At 44.4% G+C, this 22,162-nt stretch overlaps 1 protein-coding gene across 2 annotated transcripts in view; it reads right to left on the bottom strand.

Annotated features, from left to right (window-relative positions):
- The window catches only part of RPS6KA4 (ribosomal protein S6 kinase A4), a 407,770-nt gene that overhangs the window by 39,678 nt on the left and 345,930 nt on the right, over positions 1–22,162 (bottom strand). For both annotated transcript variants that reach the window (XM_069645153.1, XM_069645152.1), the window contains exon 14: positions 18,175–18,366. In XM_069645153.1, the coding sequence (XP_069501254.1) occupies positions 18,175–18,366 (192 nt within the window). The remainder of the gene's footprint in view (positions 1–18,174; positions 18,367–22,162) is intronic.

Genomic DNA, 22,162 nt, shown 5'->3' with positions numbered 1-22,162 from the left:
ACAAGAGTCTACCGCTGTCAAAGAATATTGGGACCAAAGCAGTCCACAATAGCTGCTGTTCTGGTGCTGGAGTTGGTGAAGTGAAGATTCCACAGCGGGGAACCAACGATTCCTTTCTTTGTTCTTGCCTTGGCTTAGTTGTAATAGCCAGTGACCCGTTGGTCCATCTGGTCACTTCTTTCTGTTACACAGTGGCCCCAGCGCCAGTGTTTGTTTCTCATCCAGGGAAACACATTACACGCTTGTCAGAGGTCCGTAGGGGAAGTTGCAACTTCCCAGCAGATCACAATGTGTCTGGGAAGTAGAGCAGGGCAGGGCTGCACAAAAGCGGGGGTTCTCAGAAAGTCTTCCTCTTTGATTTAAGGGATGCATCCTGAGAGAGAACCATAGCAATGGAGCAGACCCTCAACAGGAATTAATTGGTGGCTCAGTGACAATATCAGCCTCCAACAGCTGTTGAGCATTCATTTTGGCAGCCAGCCAATCACTTCGGGGTAGTAGAATGGCATCAAAGAATGCTGACACAAGGGTAGCATTTTGGTTATGTTATGATTATTTCTATAGCACGATATCACCCACAGGTATCCTTGCACTGAGAAAAGAAAGTAGGTACAGTTAGAGAATTGAAAAACCGAAGCAGATCAATGATGAAAAATAAATGTTTTGAGCAGTTTCCTAAAGTGAAGGAAATCCTCAGTTAATCTGAGGGAGAGGGAGAAGGAATTCCAGAGGCAGGGGCAGCCACCGGGAAAGCTTAGCCGGAAACTGTAGCCTTCCTAAAGCAGGGGACCAGCAGCAAACTCAGGTTTGTCAAGCGAGGAAACCCTTGTGGGAACATAGGCCGAAATCGTTTCCTGAAAAAAAACCGCCCCCTGTCTATGCAGCACGCAGTGTGTCAGACAAAGGTTCTTGAACTTAATACAACGCTCGATGGGCAGCCAATGGAGTTGTTTCAATATAGGGGATCTGTGGGAAAATCTAGGTAAACTCACCACCAAGTGTGCAGCAGAGTTCTGCAAAATCTGGAGCCTGCAAATGTGGTATTTAGGCTGGGCGAGAAGGACCGCATTGAAGTAATCGAGGACTCCCGAGATTGCTGTAGCAATCACAAGGCCCCGATAATGAGGAAGGAAGAAGAGCCCCTTCCTAGGCATTCTGAGTTTAAAGAAGCCGGATTTTCAGATGCCACTGACGTGTAGCTCAGGGGATAAAGAAGAGCCGGTTTTAACACCAAGAGAGCCAACATGCACTGGCATGTTCCCTATGCTAGTAGTCCAGAAGTCAGTGGTCCACGCCCGATTCTGTAACTAGGGGGCCGATGGGATAACTAGGGGGCCGATTAGGACCTCCGACTTCTCGCCATTAAGCTTGAGTCAGTTAGTGCTCATCCAGCTGTCAATTAATGCAAGGCACAATCTAAGACACCTGGATCCTGGTCCACTCTCAGGAGGAGTTAGGTGTCCTCCGCATAAGAGTAGAAACAACACCCATAGGAGCGGATCAGTTCCGCCAGGGGCCTTACATAGATGTTAAATAAGAGGGGTGAGACTGTGGAGCCCAGAGGGACACCACAGGTCATGGCAGTCGAATAGGACCTATTGGGGATGGGGGTGGGGGGCGAGAACCTGAGAATGGAATGGTGGGAAAGAAAAGAGATGAACCACTGGAGGACGATCCACGCGATGCTGACATCTTCAAGGATTTGAAACAGAATAGAATGGTCAATCACGTTGAATGCCACCGAAAGGTCAAGCATGATCACGAGAGCTGTACCACCTTGATCCCTGATTAGTGTGATGTCATCTAACACTGAAACCAGGGCTGCTTCAGTCCCCATCAGAGGACGAAACCCTGACTAAGATGGAGATTTCCTCTATAAAGTCTCTCAATTGAGTAACCATGACCTCAAGGATCTTCATGAGAAACCGTAAGAGGGAAATGGGGAAAGAATTAACGAAAACTGAAGGGTCCAGTGTTGTATAAATGACTCGTGTTTCATGCTTTGCTTTGCCATGTTCATTCTGGAATGAACATGCGACATGATGTTCTCATTGGAACACTGAATCTTGGAGAGTTTGTTGTTGCTTGAGTTATAACTGTTGAACCTGAGATCTTGGATGTGTTGGGGGTCTCAAGATACTGTGCTTCACTTTAATTAATAAAAGCACCTAGTTAACACAATTGGCGTGTTTGCTTTTATAAGAATGGCAACGAGGATGGGATTAATGTTCCGGTGAAGCCTGCTCTGGTTTTTTTGATAACGCTAATCCCCATCGAGACCCCCAACACCAGCTGGTGGAAAGCGACGACGCTCACCGCGTGTGAAGCTGCAGAGAGGAACCGGCACCCTGCATGTCCCAGTGTTGTTCTGCCAGCCGCGCACTCAGTTCTGCAGAGGAGCAGATTGGCGCCGACGAGAGAAGCTGTGTCGACCCGACAAGCGAAGAGAGGTGAGAGACGAATTGAAAAGTCTCATCAGGACTTGTTGCGACGCTGCCGCGGCGTTTTGGAGCTGTAACACTTCCGTGTACATCTCCCTGTAGGAGCCCCGTCCCTCTCTGTCGGCAGTCCGCTTGACATTTCAAGCTAGGCGGCAGCACAGTGCGCGTCCAAGCGTACGCCTGTCATGTGATCCACCACGTATCTAGAAATCAGGCAGTTGTCGTGGAAGGAACCACGTATGTGCCCTTCATTGGTTTGCTGTCCTAAACAAGCGAGTCACGTGTCCGGATGTCAGGCAAATTCCGTGGTGGAAACTCTGCTTTCGAAATAGAGGTCTAGTTCCGCAGGGTGAAGTGTGTTTTGTGTTGAACCCGCCCAGGGCCCTCCAGGGAAGGCGATCTGGGATTGCTGCTGAGAACAGGAACAGGTGAGATATTTCCAGCAGTCTAGTACTCTGATTCGAATAACCCCAGTTTCGGCTAACAGGTGTCTACCCAGTGAAAGGGGAAAGATTGTCCGAGTTGGCTGCTCTGGTCCTGGACGAGCGACATCAGACGCATATATATAATACCCAGTGCTGCGGATTAAAGTCGCAATATGGCACTGTCTGGAGTACCTGGTCCCCAAGTGTTCATGCCCACTCCAGGCCCGCTCAAGATTAAATGGGCGCCTTGGAAAAAGGGTTTTTTACATTACGTTAAAGCTACCTTTGGTAATGGGATGTCGATGGAGAGAAAAGTGGCAATGCTGATGCACTTTTTGGGATATGAAGGTAAGAGAATATATGACAATCTCCCAGACATTTCTCAACTGGATTTGGAAGAGGGATCTAACGATTTTGATGTGGCTTTGTTAAAGTTGGACAAACATTTTGAAGCTAAAACGAGTACTGTCTTGGAAAAATATCATTTTGGCATGAGGTTCCAAAGTGAAGGAGAATCCGTTGAAGATTACATCACGGCTCTAAGACACTTGTCGCTTAATTGTAAATTTGGTGGTAGTCTAGATGAACATATAATGGACCAGTTTATGTTACATTGTGCTAATGATAAAATTTGCGAGGAAATTTGGTTGAAAGATGACCCTAATCTAGAGGAGGTAATAGGCATTGCAAAAAGGATTGAGCACACCTTACAGTGCATAGCCAAATTGGGGGTTAAGGAAAATAAGTCAATGTCAACTGTTGAGGTTCTGAGGGTGAATGATAAGAAGGGAGCCTACGTGAAAGAAAAGAAAAAACAAAAATTCAAACCTGATAGACGATATGAGCCTACCCAAAATAAAGGTGGGGGTAGTGAACAGGTAAATAGACGTGTCCAGAAAGATAGTCCCCAGGGTCACATAAAAAGGGAAGACCGACTGTTTCAGATTCGGTAGTGCTCGTCATTTGTCCACATCTCCCATATGTCCTGCAAGGCGTGTGAATTGCAGCATTTGTAAGAAATGGGGTCATTTAGAGATCTGTTGCAAAAATTATCGGGTTGGTAGTGAAAAAGGAACTCTTCTCATTGAAGAGTATGATGGTGCAACATCTGAGGAAGGTGATATTTCTGAGAACGAAATTGTTACTGTTCACATGGTAAAGTGCTCGGAGTCTGATGAATGTGAACACCCCTCAGCTTGGATAAAAGTGAATGGACACTTAATTAGGATGTTGCTGACTCTTGTTCAAAGATCACGTTAATGTCCAGAGTGGTGTTCGAGAATGTAGTTGGTGGTTCTATTGAGCAATTACTACCCTCTGATAAAATGCCGGGTGGGTATAATGGTGATAAGATAGAAATTTTGGGATGTTGTAATGCCAAGTTCGAGTTTAAGGGCAGAGTGACTCGCGGAAAAATTTATGTCACAAAAAGGGGAGAAACATTGCTGGGTTGGAAGGAGCAAAGTGGATTATGTATTAAGTTAGACCCTAATAGTGAAGAACAAGTACTTAATGTGGCCAATATACATGGATCGTGTAGAAATAATTCTGGAAGACATGAGTTGTTATTTAAGTATCCAGAAGTATTCAAGAGTAAGGTAGGATGCTTAAAAGGAATGGTTCACAAAATTGTTGTAAAAGAGGGAAGCAAACCAGTTGCATCTAAACGTAGGCCGTTACCTTTGTTGATGCGAAAAGCTGTACGTGATGAACTGATGAAATTGGAAAAAGAAGGCATTATTGAACCGGCCAAGGCGGTAGAGTGGATTTCTCCTGTGGTAGCTGTGAAGAAAAGTAGTGGAGATTTGAGTGCGTGCATCGATCTAAGGGAACTTAATCGCTGTGTTGTGGCAGATCGGCACCCTCTTCCAAACATGAGAGAGTTGTTGAGTAGAATTGGAAGTGCAAAATTATTTGCCAAACATGATATGGCAAGTGCCTACCATCAAATGAAGTTAGATGCTAAATCTCGCAAATTAACTGCTTTCATTACTTATGAGGGAATATATCAATTTCGGCACATGCCTTTTGGTTTAATATCGGCATCTTCGGTATTCCAAAAGGTTATGGACAAGTTGTTAAAAGATGTCGAAGGTGTCTGGTGCTTTCAGAATGATGGTTTCGTAAGCGGTAAGGATGAGGAACAATTGAAGGGGAGACTTGATGAGGTTTTCAATATTTTTAAGGAGAGAGGTATAACTTTGCGAAGTGAAAAATGTATTTTTATGACACAGGTTGTTGAGTATCTAGGCCATGAAATATCAGAGCATGGGCTTAAACCAAAAAGGAATCTGGTGGATTCCATTCTTAAGGCAAAATCTCCCAGCAATAAAGCTGAATTGAGGTCATTTTTAGGTACTATTGAATTTTATCATAGGTTCGTTGAGAATTTTGCTGACTATATAACCTCTTTAAAGGCATTGTTAAGGAAAGGAGTTGAATTTGTTTGGAGTAGGGAATGTGATAGAGTTTGAAGAGATGAAAAGAAAAATAGATATGGCCAAACCCTCATCGATGTTTGATGCAAGGAAAAGCACTATACTGTCAGTTGATGCCAGTGATACTGGTATAGGAGTAGTGATGTTGCAACCAGATGTGGATGGCTCGGAGGTGGTTGTAATGCATGCATCACGAATGTTGAGAGGGGCAGAACTTAATTATTCGGTGCTGGAAAAGGAAGCCTTGGGGTGCTATTGGGGCATTGAGAAAATGAAGAATTTTGTGTGGGGTCAGGATTTTACTTTAAGAACGGATCATAAGCCTCTGAAGGCAATTTTTGAAAATAAAGGTCTTGACAAGGTATCAAGAAGAGTTGCAGGTTGGGTCACAAGACTACAATGCCACAAGTTCAATATAGAAGTGGTTGCAGGGATGAAAACGTACGAGCAGATCATGCCTCTAGGGTGAATCTGGAGGATGGGGCAAATGAGGGCAGCAATAATGTATGTGGTGAGAGTGAAATGGTTTTTGTAACCGCAGAGGGTATCATACAAAAGCAAGAATAGATTTGGGTATTAGAATCAGATGAAATGTGGAAACGCATAGTGATGTTTGTAGAAAACGAGTGGCCGGAGAAGAGATTACTGTCCGGGGAGGAAAGGTCGTTCTGGGAAGTAAGAATTGAATTGTCAGTGAAAGGGGGGCTATTGTTCCGATGGGACAAGTTGGTAGTTCCTGGGTGTCTGAGGGAAAAGCTGATAAAATCTGCTCATCAAGGGCATATAGGGGTATGTAAAACGAAAGAAGTGATAAAAGCAGATTACTGGTGGCCTGGTATTGACCACGAAATTGAAAAAGTGGTTGGTGCATGCACAGATTGCATTAGATCTGGAAAAAATTTGATGGCTGTGTCTCAGCCCATGGGAAAGACAAGCATACCTGAGGGAGTGTGGCAAGATTTAGCAATGGATGTTTTGGGTCCAGTTGACATGGGGATGGGAAGAGGAAAATTAATTCTTGTCCTAGTTGACACATTCTCAAGATGGACGGAGTTCAAGATCATGAGAGAAGTTACATGTCAACGTATTATAGAATTTCTTGAAAATATATTTGAAAGGGAGGGTCTACCTAGAAGTATCCTCACAGACAATGGTCCCCAATTCACTGGAAAGTTCCTCAGAGATTATCTGGTTAAATGTGGGATTGGGCACAAAAGGATGCCTTTGTATTATCCACAAGGAAATGGTATGGTCGAAAGGGTCAATAGGTGTATTATGGAAGCTATCCGTGGAGCGAATGCATGTGGTTTAGATAAGAGAGAAGCTGTGAGGGAAAGGCTGTATGCGTTGCTGATGGCTCCCGGTTCTGAGACAGGTGTGAGCCCTTTTGAACTCATGAGGGGCCGGAGAGCTAATACATTGGTGGCTCCAGCTTGGCTGGGCAAGGGAAGAGAGACGGATGTAGTTGTGGAAGATGTAAAAAAAAGAATGGATGTATGTAAAGGAAAATGGGTGGAAAAAGTCAATGAGAGAAATCCTAAAAAGAGAACGGTGGTTAAAGTTGGGGACTGGGTTCGGATAAGAAAGGCTGTGCTCTCGAAGAAAGGAGAGCCTCTATATACGCACCCTGTTAGAGTTGTGCGGGTTTTTAGGAATGCTGTGGGGTTGGAAAGTGGGCAAATTTGGAACATGTCCAGAGTTGCAAAAATTAAGAGATAACTTGTTTCTTGCTCATTCAAAGTGATACATTTGTAAATATATGTGCTCATGAAATATATATTTTTTTGTAAAATAGGGGAGGGGGATGTGTTGTATAAATGACTCGTGTTTCATGCTTTGCTTTGCCATGTTCATTCTGGAATGAACATGCAACATGATGTTCTAATTGGAACACTGAATCTTGGAGAGTTTGTTGTTGCTTGAGTTATAACTGTTGAACCCGAGATCTTGGATGTGTTGGGGGTCTCAAGATACTGTGCTTCACTTTACTTAATAAAAGCACCTAGTTAACACAATTGGCGTGTTTGCTTTTATAAGATCCAGGTTAGACTTTTTTCAATAAGGGAGAAACCAAGGCCATTTTAAGGGCAGTTGGAATGACCCCACTATAAAACAGAGTAGTTAACCACCAAGGTGATAGTAGGGGCAAGCTCAGATTTCATATCTTTGCACATGTGCAAGGAGATGGGGGTCAAGAGGGTAACATGATCTAAGACTGGAAATTACTTCCAAGACCAGCTGCTCAGAGAGGATGAAAAGAACAAATCTGGGGGGTAGGGGGATGAAAGAGGTACTTAGAGGTTGTTCAGCCCTTGTTGAAGTCAAAATGTTGGCTCTAATTAGAGCAATTCTTTTATTAACATAATGTGAGGGAATTACACAATACTTGGGAGGCAGGAACTTGGGGAGAGATAGAAGCTGGACAAGAGAGCTCTTTAATTGCAGATAAAAGCACTATGGGCTTATTAGTTGCCAAAGAAATGCAATTGTTATAATACATAGTTTTAGCAGACTTAATAGCCTGATGATAGTGTAGAGAGGCTATATTAAGCAGAAGTCGATCCGCCGGCGAGTAAGCCAATCGCTAGGCAAGTTCTGGCTGTTTGTACACAAGCTTAAGCACCTGTAAATCAGATGTATAACAGGGGGCAGAGCGCCTGTCAGGTTTGACCCGTTTAGTTAGGGGTGCAACCTCGTCAGCTGCCATATGAAAGGTAGCTTGGAGGGTTGTTCGAGAATCAATAAACCTGTGCGTAGACTTTAAGGTAGAAAGACTGTCCCAAATCTGAGAGGAGAGTCAATTGAGATCCATCCATCTCCAATTACAATAGGCACGTACTACAGGAGGGGGAGCACAGAGGAAGAGTGCAGAAAACGGTAAATAGGATCAAGAAATGGTCAGACCAAGGGCAGCGCGGCATACGCCTCAACCAAGCCAACTGGTGCAAACATGAGGTCCAAAGTGTGACCCAATGAATGTGTGGGTTCATGAACTATCACCCATCAGCTTCACCAGGTTGGCAGCTGGGGTATCCAGGATAGTATCAGCCCAAACAAAGTCTCCAAGAATAGAGTGAAGGGTGCTTCAGTTGAAGGTCGGCAGTGACTGCCGCAAATCCTTCAGAAAAGGCTGCGTCGTGCCCGGCGGGACAATACAAGATAAGCAAGTAAATAGTGTTAGAAGGAGATGTAAATAGGCAAACGAGCAGAAGCTCTACCTTAAAGCAGTGAGGAACTACAATCAGTTAGAGTAGACCAAATAACAGGTTTCTGTGACAGGAGTCAGGAGAACAAAAAGTATCCCAGAGAGGGCCATACTGTGTTCAGAGGAGCAAGATTGCAGAGAGTCGCTCTGCTGTTAAGGCTGATGAGGTACAGACCTACCAGCAAGTAGGGTAACTTGCTTGCCAGGAGTACCCGTAGCCCACAGCTAGCCCGGGATCCGGACAGGCACAGAATGGCTTGCCTTTACCACGCATTCAGCAAACTACGGGCACACCCGCTACACGAATGCCATGGAGGAGGAAAAGGAGATGACATGCGATGACGCGTAACCAATGAAGGTGGTAGACAGATCTGTCTTCAATGCGAAAGGCAGGCAGACCAAGGAGTTCTGCTTTTTTAAATTCAATAAAATCCCCACATTCACTAAAGGTCCCAAACTAGATAAACCATTGAGATCTAATATCACAAAAACACTGTCATTCATTTATAAGTGAAAATGGGCGAGCAGGACTGCTAACAGCACCGTCGCACTGCGTTCTAACCTTGCAGGCAGTCCCCTCTGGCAAAAATGCTGTGGAGAGGGGGAAAAGGAGAGGACGCGTTATTAAAAGTACTGGTTGGTAAAAACTTGTATTTATTCAAAAGGAAGAAACCCTCACTATCCCCATCTTCTAAAAGGGGATTCCCGGCCTCAAACTAATAATAAAGTTACTGTCAGAATGTCAGTCAAAATCAAACTCCACCGTCCTGTGTCACAATTTACTTCTATCCCTTACACTACATCCAAAGAATAAGCCAAAAGAAAGTTCCTTCTCCAGAAGAAGGACTCAGTTCGCCCGGTATTTGGCTGGTATTACCAGAAATGTTCATTGGCAAAAGGATGTCTGGGGGAATGACTCCCTTCCCCTGGCTTGTGGTTCCAACAGACCTTTGCACCAATCCACTTTCAGAACCAGGAGAATGGCTTCCTTCTCCTAGCATTGGTTCACACACTCCAATTTAGTTCACACCAAAGCCAGGGGCAATGACTCCCTTCCCCGGTCGTTTCTTGAGTGCATTAAACAGATTTTCAGTCTCTTCACCAGGATAATCACTTCTTTCCTGGCGTTTGAGAGTTCTTTTCTGTTTGTCTCAGCTTCTGGTGGTTAACTGTCCTATCAATGTGCTTTTTTTACCACAGGCTGAATCCTCAGCTGCCGTACAGCATCCATGTGTGACCATTTTGTCAAAATGGCCCAGTCTTCTTTTTTGCCTTTTTCTGTTTATGAAGTCTTTCTTGGGTTTTACTCTGGGCGTCGAGATAGGTTTGAGCCCTGAAGCCCGCCTCCTGCTCCAGTGTGTCTGGAAAGGCAGGATGTGAGGGAGGTTCCCAAAACTCCCCTGTCCTTTGTCTCTAGGAGAGCCTGAATGCAACCAGTCCTGATTGGCCGGCTGGATGCCTTTCATGACAGCCACCCTGCTGTGTGATTGACAGCCTAGGCTGTGCATGAATGGGAGAACCCTGCTTAAAAGGCAAAGGTTTTGGGACTGGAGGCCACTGGGAGAAATACCCGACGAAGAAACCGTGAACGAAGCTTGCTTCATCCTCCTGGACCTTCAAATTGACAGGTAAAGCCCTGCTGCTGTGCTGAACTCCTTTCTCAATTTGACAGAGAAGCTCCGGAAGGGACGACTTCTTCCCTTCGGTTAGTGGGACCAACTAACCCGGGGACAAACTCCACTGGACCATCTTCCCCGACTGGTTGTAATTCTTCGTTGCTGCAAGAACCTAGTGCCAGGGGTCGAGAAATCTGTAGTCTAGTGCAACATCTGAAATCCGGCCAGAAGCACGAGGAGTCTCCAAAGGACCCTCCAGAAGCAGGATGACAACAGCTCGAGTCCCCTCACCAGAGTGAAGGACCCAAGGAGTGAAAGAAGCACAACCAGTATCCGAGATCTGCAACAGTGCTGTTTACTAAGCGCTGAAACCACGAAGTGCAGCTGAACCCAAAAGAACCCATAGCTGCCAGCGACCTCCAAACTACTGCTGTGGGAGCCCTCCAAATATCCTCCCTCTTGTCCCCACGATGGAGGCTCAGAACACGTGCGTGGTCTGCATCACTGTAACAGGACAGAATCCAGCTGGACCACTCTTCTTGAAACCAGAGGTTACTGTTTAGACTTGGGGGGTCTTTTTGCTGTGCCTTTCTGAGCTGGGAATTGTATTGGCTTACCTTTAGAGTTCATCCCAACTCTCCTTCCACAGGCTGACAGCTTGAGATCCTACAAGTGCTTTTATTTTAACAAACTCTCTAACTTTGATCTAAGAAGTGCCTCAGCTCCATAGACTGTTTCAAATTGACTTTGGCTGTCCTGGCTTCCTGAAGACTTCTAGCCCATGGACTTTGATATTGCTGTCCCTCATAGGTGGTAACTTGTTTTAGACTGTTATTGCTGGGAAAGCCTTGTCTAGACTTCATTGGAAGATTTAAGTGTCCTCGCAAATACTGAGAACCTGTTTAACCTTTCACCTTCCTTAAACCTTTCCTTTCTGCAACCCCAGAATCTGCAAAGTATAACTAGTAATATAAATGCCATTACTGTCCTTGTGAATGAAGTCACCTCAGAGTGTAGAAATTGTTTAAGAAGCATATCCAAAGATTGTACACTAACTTGTTCTGATTTTGAAAAGTATTTTTAAAGTATATTTTTATTGTTACACAAATTGCCTTTTTAAAGAATGCTTATTTAAAAATTGAAGTTAAATAAATAACTATTTATAACAGAAACCTTGAGTGCAAGTGTTACTTGGTCAGTTGTATTAACAAATTTCATTGCTACTGCTCACATGTACCCCTCTTGAGATAGGCCTAGCTGCCCAGTCACACTACCAACTTGTGTAGCACAGACCTATACCAAAAGGTGGGTTACCTAATACCATGCAGATAAGTGTTGTTTCGTCTCACACAGTGTCACTGCATCAATTCTTACCCAACTGCAGCGGCTCCCCGCTCTACTGGACTGGTCGCCTCTCTATTCCAGCTTCATGTTCGGGGCCTGCTTCATCTGGACCCATTGAGAGCTCCATCAGCGATTCACTGGCATCCTCCACTCCTTGGTATCCCCGGTCAGTAGACAGGATTTGAAACTCCCGCTCTGGATGGTTTCCACACCTGCTGCCTCTCCCAGCTGGGCATGACCAAAGCTTCAGTCCTTTTCTTCTCATACATTGTTGCCAGTCCCATCCCGCCCCCTGGTGGATTTTCAAAGTACTTTATTGTTCTTGATAGGTTTATTTTTCATGACTCCATGGGGCCACCTCATACCAGTACTAGCGTTGTCAGTAATCTTCATGTCTTCTGTGATTTTCATCATCCTGGTACTTTGTTTTGGCTGTTTCTCCTACACTACAGAAATACATGGGTCAGCTCTCAAGGAAGTGGTTTGGAATGGAGGGGGGTTAGAAAAGGTTGGGGGTGTAACCTTGGCCAATTGGCTACATCCTAGGTGATTGTCCTTATCCCCAGACTTCCAACTCCCAATGCCCATGGTCAGACCACCACATCATCACCTTCAATCTCACGAAGAGCTCAGGGATCCACAACCTCCCACCAGTGGCACCTACTGCTCTATCGAGGAATAATCTAAATATTATAGCAAACAATATCCTACCTCTCCTACACCCTATCTTGGCACACCTTGACTTAGGATGCAACGATCCTTCCACTATGGATGATTTATACAACCAGACTGTCCTGGCAGACATTGACAAGTAGCTCTGTATCTATGCGCAAAGCTAAACCAGTAGCCCACCTCAATTCTTGGTACACGCCGAATCTAAAAACCCTGCGTAGCTCCAAGAGAACTACCGAGGCTAGTAAGCAAAGCAAAGTTCGCTGAGGCAGCCAAAAGTCATAAACAGGCAGTCCTCCAAATGAACAGTTCCACTTAAAATGAAAGAATTACCAACGCTAAATCAGGAACTAAAGGTACTATTTGCAATCCTCCGAGAACTTGCGTCCATCCCCAGTGCCACCAATCGAAGTCTACAACAAAGATGAAAGCTGGTGCAGTGGCATCCAAAAAGCCCCCATTGATAAAATAGCCCTTCTACAATCTAAAATTAAAACAAAAAAAGGCACTATTAAACCTGCCCTACAACCACAACCGACTTCCAGCCTCACCAGTCAGAATACTGTTCAGCTATTTAAATTTACACCCGTCTCCAATTCAGAAGTCCTACAAATTATTACCAGTCTCAAACCATCAATGTGTCAAGATGACCCTTGCCCAGCGGCGGTTATTAACTATTTAAAACCCTCACTTTGACACAAATGCTTACATATGTCAGCTCCCAAATACCAAGCACATAAATTCACTACCTCTCAATCTAACAGGCCTACACACTCAGCACACCTGCACTTGCTGCCAGCCCGAGCTTCAAATTGCAGCAAGCTGGTGGCAGCAGCTTCCCAGTGGTAGCAGCCAGACACTGGAACACTACCTAAGACACCAAAGTCTGAAGATTCCTTCTGGTCCTTCCGAAAACAGCGGACAACTTGGCTTTTCACACAGGAACTACTAAACTAAGTAATGTTCAACATTCAGCACTTTAACTACACTAAGGATCACTCCATGTTAGGGGACTGTATAGCTTAGCTTTTGTATAATGTTTGGTATGCATAATGTTTGCTATTTATATGTGTAAACATTTGGTTTATTTCCATTCTTAAGAACAGCACCCAGATGCCTTCGGGTTAGGGCGCTATACAATTTGCAAAATAGAACACAGCCTTTAGAACACATTGAAAAATGAAACCGGCAGGCAGTATCACACAACGCTATCATATAAATATAAACAACCATTAGGTTCACTTAATAGACATCATCAAACAACTTTATCAAGCAATGCAGGTAAGTATTGTAGATGCAATAAAATGATGGGAACCAGTCACAAGTACAATATCCTAATATATCAAGTCCAAACCATAAGATGAATGAAGCCTTGTGTCCAAACGTCACAGGGGCTAACAGTATTTCAAACAAGAAAGGGTTCCCTTTAGGAAAGGATACAATGGGCTTTTGGTGGTGATTAGTTTCAAACTATTTAAACATACAACAACAATTTACCAGCAAATAGATAAACTCCTTTCTTTCAGACCCAAAGCTAACCCAGTGGCAGGATACCCGATCCAGGTTCGACAACGAAAGATGAGTGGAATGGAGACAGGAGACAAAGGGTCTTGTTCCCAATAATATCCTATGGAGGACAGAGGTGAACAGCGGGGCAGGGACACTGAAGCTTACTTGGAAATGCAAGATGAAATCCTGTTTGGCACCGAAATGCAGAATCCAATAATACCCACCTCTTCAGGACAATTCACAGGATGGAGGCAGGCGAGTTACAGCTACGGCCACCATTTGCACGAGAAGGAGGCGTGCTTCCAATTGCAGTTCCAGCAGCTGCTCCAGGACAGGTTCCCTTGTATTTGTATTTTTTTTTTTTGTATATCGTGCCAAGCCCACGTGCATCTGGGCGCTTTGCTTAAGGTTGCAGTTACATTTCTAGGGTTACAGTACATAGATTGCACATTAATTATATAGGCTATAGTAGACAGTTGAAGAATATTTACAAAGTTACTTACAGTGGTGAACATAAATGGAGATTATATACAGGCTGGAGTACATTACAAATACATTGTTTTCAAGTAGGTTAAGGAAGAGCGGGATATCTAATGGTCTTGCGTTGCGAGACAGATTTTGGCTTTGCTTTTGAATGAATGGAAGGAGGTTTCAGTTCTGAGTTGAATAGGTATCAAAGTTAACTATCAAAGTTCTGGACGTTACCATGAAACGGTGGAGGTTCTGGAGAGGTAGCCACGAGAGAGCTGGTCAGTCCACCAGGTGGTTCAGGGACACTTCCAAAGGCTCTCAAGGGTTGGATCCTCAAAACGTCATCAAGACTAGTTGGCATCACTAGTCCAAGGGCTGAACCACTGCTCAGGGACTTTGGAGAGCAGGCACAGTAGCAGGTCTGCACCGGGTCAGACACAGAAATTGATGCTGGGCCACTTCAGGGGTCATCTTCGGGTCGCCAGCGGGCTGCTCTTCTTCGTGGAATTCTTGGCTCCAACAGACATCTAAAGAATAGTTGCAGACGTTCTCTTATACAGAATCCGAGCTGGAAGCAAGTCCAAGCCCACCAATGAAACAGTACTTGTCCAACCAGGGAAAACTACTGGTTTCACATCTTCCCTAGTATCAGTCTTTCTGGCACCAGTGATGTGGACTGGGACTAGACAGTTGCGGCCCCTTTCTCACAGGCACCCACGCACACCACCACGCCCACAAAACCTGATATGGTAAACAGAAAACCAAACAACAATAGTAAGCGCAAATGTGCACACTAAAAATAATGCAAACCCAGTAACTGCTACCACCAGCTTGTCTTTAGGCACATATAGTAGTAACCAAAAATCCCATATGTAAAAAGTTAAGGTGATACAAAAGTATCCCCATAGCACTGTATTTTAAGATGCTGCGCGCAACATCAAAAAACATGAATTCCAAAGGAAACCAAAGTTTCCCAGTACTGATAGTCTGACAAACCGATCACTTTCCCCAGGGCAAGTGTACAAAAGGCAAGAGAAGTGAAGAGGAAGGATTCACTTCCCTTCAAAAAGTCAGGACAGGATCAAAAACAGTGCAACAAGAATGGGGTTCCATAGTAAACTATGGAAGGAAAATTGCAAAAAGACAATCTTTCCTAACAGTGCGACCAGAGCTGCAGACACCCATACATTCCCATTCCATTTGGTCAAATCCGGCTTTGTCTCTGCTCAGGGCGCAGTGTGGAAAGGACCATATAAGACTCACATATGTGTCAAATATTTTGCCTTAGCAGGAATAGCCTCTATGGCTATCTGTCCAAACAGGTGAGCACAGGGAGAGGGTCACTGCTAGCCGCATTTGCGCACATGGCACAAAAGGATCAAAGTACTGGTACAAGTGCATTGCACAAAAATTAAGAGGGGTGCTATGTAGAGCCATTCCAGGGTACATGCTATTCCTCAAACTATAATTCAGATAGAACTGCCACTAAACAGCCATGTACATGTAAGGTAACTCAGAAGGGGGCAATACCAAGGCACATGGTGTACCCTCCCTGATAGGCTCAAGGCCGTGCTATTGAAACCTAGTGGTATTCTCCCGTTTACTCCCCTTTTTACCAATCACCATACCCAGTTCCTCCCATCTGAGTCAGAAAATATAAAGGAGTATACAAAACTCTCGGAGAACTACCTGTCGCACAATGCCGCAGATACTGATAAAGAGCAGGGAAATGAGAGGAAAGTACCCAGGCTTGAGACTCAAGATTCCCCCTTTCACCTTCTCATGCCAGAACACTCTCCTCATTAGTCGGAGGTCACTTGCCTTCATACCCCCCCATCCCCGTCCCCAATCACTGGGACAAAGAAGAGAAAGCAAAGAGGAAGAAAGAGTTCCCAGAGGGAACATCTTCCTATGGAGAACGGCCATGTTGTCACCTTAATGAAGTCAGGCAATTAATTTCAATCATCAACACCTGACTTCACTTAACCAATATGCAAAATATAAAAGATGTGGTTCTAAACAGCACAGTGAGCAAGCTTGTAACCTGTTTCACAATGAGGAGACAGCAAGGCAGAGACTGCTGGACCAGAAGTGAGGAGGAGCACGGCGTGCTAAATCGCCACCCTTCTGAGCGAGAAAGGCTGCAGCTCAGCAAGGGAGCCGTGCCTCTAGAGACCTGGAACCAGGCAAAGAACTTGCTATGGACATTGTGGAAACAAGTGCTCATTCCCCCTGTGGTAAAGAGAGCCCAGGCGTTAGAGGGTCCGGGAGAGTGAGCCCCGATCCCAAGGCTGAAGGAATTAAATTGTTACAGTGACACACCAATGAGTGTCCAAGGCAGAGGATCCCGGTGTGCGTGTGCGTGAGGATTAAGTAAACAAAGTAAAAGAAACCTTTTGGTACATATATGTGAAGTACATTGACGCCAATGAAAGGGCATGTGAGAGCAAAATTGCTGAAAGCCAAGTAAGAGAAAGAACAGTATAAAAGGGTTGCAGAAGCAGTGTATTCTGGAACTGGAAGTTTAAAGTGTCTGAATATAGAGAAACAGAGGCGAGAATAAAGCCTTATGGGACTTGTTGTCCAAAAATGAAAAGTAAAACTAAAAATACCAGAGACACAAGCCACAGCCAGGATATCAGGGGGGGTCCCGCACAGGGCTGGGGAAAGGATAGTGTGCGTTTTTTCAAAAGGCCTTGATATTAGGAGGTAAGAACGAAATCAAAGGCCCGAGCCCAATCGAGGGAGACCTGTGGTCTGAGTCTGAGTGAGGGAGACCAATTGAGAACATTGTGTTAAAGTGGGCCTGAGCCCGGCGGAGGGGGCCCAGGGTGAACAGTGAATCACCCGAGAAATTGTGCATATGAAAATCCTGAGAAGAAAGGAACATTAATGTTTGTCGCCTCAGGCACTATGGAATAAGACTTTGAATGGCCAAGAGACTTTGGCACAGAAGGCCCTGATACTGAGGTTTGAACTGCATCCTCTCGTCAGAGAAGCCAGAGTATGTGCTAAGCTCGAGTGTGCCACCTTGTCCGGTGCTGAAAACGTGGGGAAGGGAAACCAACGGCTCAAATATCCCGATATATCATTTCTTGAACACTTTTCTTTTGCACAACATTGTTTCCCACAGTATTTTTATTTAGAAGGATTGGCAACAGATTTATTAGTAACAGGCCTTTCATTTTGACAAGACTACTAGTACTACGTTATTATTTGATGGTCGTAGCTTGCTCTCATCTTTAGATTTAGGATTAGATAGGCGTTTTACCAACCCATTTGAAAGTTCAATAAACACTCTTGAACTGTGATCACTTGGGTCTTCCTTACTGTTTGATACCATGCCTTTCTTACAGGAGCACATCTTTGAACCCTTGGTGAGGCCTCAGATTAGGCCACACCAGGAAAAAGGTTGAGTTAGAAAGATAAGGATGAAGACAAAACAACAATGGCCCACCACAGAGGTGCAGTAGGGATTTTCTCCCATACACACCATCTCTATAATCTGGTTGTCAGTGGCCTAAGTGGGGAAAAAAACAAGTTGGAAGTCAGTGCCCAACAGCATTGACTGAACACCGCAGGAATGAAGGAAAACTAAATCAACAGAAAACTGCAAGCTTATCAAGGAATGAATGATGAAGAGCAGTACAAAAAAAGGACAGCAATGAAAACAATGTGCAGGAAGAACATTTCACCATGAATGCTTTCCAATGCCTTTTCATAAAAGTATATTCTTGTTGTTAATTAATCTTATAACAAGCGCGAAGCCGGGATTCAAACCTATGTTGCTCTGCATTGTTTTGCATACAAGACAAACGCATTGCCCCCGAGTTATCCTCCAAGCCAGTGTATTTTTGCTGTTAGTGGAATGCTTCTAGTGCACTGTTCTACGAGCACTCATATCATGACTGCTATGGTTGAGGGACTAGGCAAGCCTGCATGAAGTGATTCAGCTGTGGTAAATCAGCCTGTACTGGCTTTGGGTGACCCAGCCATCTGTCACAGATAGCTGTCCCACCCAAAGATTTCACCCCCGACACTGGACATCCTTACCAGAATTACTCCTAGGCTCCAAAGATCACAGGATTCATCATACCCCTCCTCCTTAAGCAGCTCTGGGGCAGCATACTGCAACGTGAAACACGGCGTCTGCATAGGCTGGCTGTTCTGGGGTCGCAGGCGGGCAAAGCCGAAGTCAATTACTTTCACAGGCGATTCCTCACTTTCATCAGCAAAGAGAACATTCTAGAAGACCAAAGACAAAATAATACACCTCAGCGGGCTTTATTGCAGTCTCTTCTGAGGTTAGTAACCACAACATATAATGTCCTTCATGTGAACAATAATCTTAAAAATGTTCTTCTAGACATAAGTTGAAAACCTTCATTCCTAAACCTTGTGTGATCATTTTTTAAAGCATATATTACAATGTTGTACAATGATTTCAGGTTGCTAAAATATTGAAACTGTTCCACTAACCCTCAAGCTCTTGTTCACACAAAAACATTAACTTACCTGCGACAATAGTGTTACGGCTCAATATCATTTAATGATTTGCCTGATTTGCACAGTCCGCGAGTAGTGGTTGGGTTCATAAATTGCTTCTTGCTATTGCAAAGTCATCTTTCGTGGGTGTTGAGCACTGGCGTACTGAAAAACGTTGGCATGGACCAGATGTCACAGTGCTTCACACCTCAAACACAATTTCAGGTTTATACTCTTTTGCTGTGTAGTTATAGCGTTGAAATGAGGTGTACAATTGCGGGTTTGTAATCAATCTTTTTAAGTACAGGTTGTGTGGAGCATACGTGACAACATAAAGATCTAAGCTGCAAAACTAGTAACATTTGTTTTTTCAGTGCAAATCTGTTATAGATTGATGTGCTCTTAATGTTAAAGGCAATACTCCTCACCCACCAATGTTGGGTGGGTGTTGAGATGTAGGAATAGTTGCAAATAAGTATTTAACAGCAGCCTGACAACCAGGAATGCAGTCTTGATTGGCTATTGTGACGATCCTTCAGATGGCGTCCCTTCTCCCAAGAGCGGAGCCCCTTTTTATGAGGGTAGGGAGGTGAGGCCACTAACCGACGGGCCTCCTAGGGGTGGCAATATGCGGGAGGATCTCATGGGGAGGGGCTTCCCTCCTGGAGACAAGGACCTACATCTGGGACACAGCCCCTTTTTCTCCCTAACATACAGGGTAAAAACATGAAACCGCCCCCACCCTTCCTTGCCTATCGTAAAGGCTGACACTCTGTTATTATAATGTGGCTGACAGTCTCATTGGGATAGGTACTGGGACGAAGAAGAACCAAAGAACTCTACCGTCAAGCATGAAGAGTGTTCGACCAGCTCTTGGCAATCAAACTCATGTTACGCTGGGGCAGTCCCAGCTACTTAAACTGAACAGTACAGAAGGACAAGAAGAGCAACCTCTGCAGAGGAAGCAACATGCGGAAGGAGAAGTTGCCGAGCTAGGAGGCCGCCAAAAGGTCTGCAAGTTGTAAACCGGGCATTCCAAGGCTGTGTCAAACCAGCACTATGGAGTGGAAAGAACCGAGGGACACCCAGAAAGCACCTTGTCCACCGACTGGGAGTCGACAAACTTGAAGCTGAGAGTCAGTGTGGTGGCGGCACGACCTGTGGTGGGTAGACCATACGGTCCAAGAACTATGCAGAGACCGCCAACAATAGACTATTGCGGAGCCACATAGGCAATTGCATGGGTAGTATGACTAACAGTGGTGGTTGCGTCACCTGTTAAGGGTGGGCCGTTTGGTCCGAAACTTCTGCTAAAACAACCAGCAGTAACAGGCTATAAGTCAAGCTGGCCAAAGAAGAGAGAAAGAGCAAACCCACAATCCCTGGCGAAACCGCTGAAGAGTTCCCAGAGAGACGATAACAGGAACAGTAGTAAGTCCGTGGGGAAGTGGGGCGAGACAACTTGAGAAGGCGAAACCAAAAAACAAGGGAGAGGTATATTATTTTGGGAGGCAACTCCCTGGGTAGTTCCATAAGACTGGTATTGAAGAGTCAAGGAGAACCCAGGGAGCTTCTCCTCATCCCAGTGGGGGCAAGGTGAAGGACAGTGATCAAGCAAGAACAACACTAAATCTGTGGAGAGAACTGAAGTACCGATGAGGAATCTGAAGAGAACATTGAAGAGTTGTTATGCAAGATTGTGTGCAGTATCCTTTGGAAGACTACAGCAACCTTGACCACCTTGCAATAGGAACCCAACCTTTGGTATAAGTCTGTACTACACAGGTTGGTACTGTGGCTAAGGAGCCAGGCTCATCTCAAGAGGGGTCAATGTGAGCAGTAGGGTTGTAACACAGAGTTTCAGTGACAGTTATTCAAATGAACACTTACACTCAAGGTTTCTTGATTAAACAATTATTAATTTAACAGTTATATAAGCCTTCTTTAGAAGGGAGCAAAACATGTAACACTTCAAAATATACTTTAAATCACATTCTTAGTTTCTCTAATCCGATGATACCCCTTGGGATGGCACACAGACACTTCCTACACCCTCAAGTGACTTAAATAGCTAAGACACTGTGGACATTGATTTATCACTGGTACATTTAGAGCAATAAATTGGTTTATTTGTTCCACTACTTCCATTAGGTCTCTGGGGTATATGTAACCCCTCTTTTACTTATGGTTCTCTTGGCTCTTGTGGGTTTTTGTGACCCTTCGGGTGGTTTATCCTCCTCGAGTTTCTCAGTTTCTCGCAACTCTTCTCTTTCTCATGTTCAGTCTTTCTTTAAAAAAAATTAAATTATTTGTATATGTTCCAGAATGGAACTTTACAAAGAGGAGTTTGTGTAGAGCGATTACTTCTTAAGAGTGACCGAGGTCAGGTTATCATTTTCATTGTCTGTTGTAAGATTTTGACGAGAGCTAGTTGCCATGTTGTTCTGTCGCCTCCGATCAATCTGTGCCACCATTTATCCTCGTCCCACCACCGGTCGTCAACAAGAAAGTGTTTGAGGTGGGCTGATCTTATTTGTTGATTTTTTTGAGCAAGACAGAAGCAAATGGCGAATCTATTTGTTTTCTGAACCGCATAGGCGACCCTTGGATGTGGCGGGACTTCCTCTAATCTTCCGCATTTCATTAGTTTCCAAGTTTAATCTTGCCCCAAGCAGAAAGTTTCTTGACAATCTGCTGGGAAATTGGCTCATTTAGTTTGCAGGTTGTTTGTGGTAGGTGGGAAAGCAGTTTTTTTGCCGCTGCTGTCTCCGGGGTTAGCGACCAGTCTAGATATTTAAATTTCTTGGTCAATGACTGGGTTTGAGATAAGATCTTCAGAGCAGGCGACTGAAAACAGTAAAGCCTTGTTGTCATTCTTCCATGCAGTTAACATTTTTACCGTTTCAGTCTGCATTTCTTTGCTTAACAGAGTGTAGATTTCTTGACTGTCTTGGGTGATGCATTTTCGATATAAGAGTAGAGAACTGATGTTGACTGTGCCCAGAAGAGATAGGAGGTTAAATTCTCGCCTTATCGCTGGCATTGATGTGGATTTTGGCAAAGACAAGGCTGTCCTCCAAAAATGACTTAGCTTTGGCCAGACCGTTTTGGGTATCAAGGGCATGGCTTCAGCACCATATGTAAATGAGGGAACCACTTTCTTCTTGTAGAATTCAATTAGTAGAATAGATGAGAATTTTTCAAATTTCATGTCTATTGCCTTTCCTTGGGCCGCCAGCTTTTTTGTTTTACTTTTGAGATTTTCTTACATGGAATTTTCATGTTTATAGCTGTCGATTGTTACACCAAGGTACTTGAACTCTTATTTTTTCGATTTCAGTTTCCTCGAGGAACCATTTGTGCTTTTCGGATCTTTTTGGTGCGTCCTCCAGTATCATTATTTTTTGTTTTTTCTTTGTTAATTTTCAAGTTGTTTTCTGTCGTGTAAAGCAGCAGGTTGTTTAGCTGTCTCTGGAGTCAGATCTGGGCCTGGTCAAATAAAATGAGATCGTCCGCATACAGGAGTCGGCTAATTTTTACATTAGCCAGTTTCGGT

Source organism: Ambystoma mexicanum, chromosome 2p (genome assembly GCF_040938575.1).
Source record: "Ambystoma mexicanum isolate Mex_15411 chromosome 2p, UKY_AmexF1_1, whole genome shotgun sequence".
Lineage (NCBI taxonomy): Eukaryota > Metazoa > Chordata > Amphibia > Caudata > Ambystomatidae > Ambystoma > Ambystoma mexicanum.
Note: the sequence above shows the minus strand (reverse complement) of the source record. Positions and strands in the feature narration are given on the sequence as shown.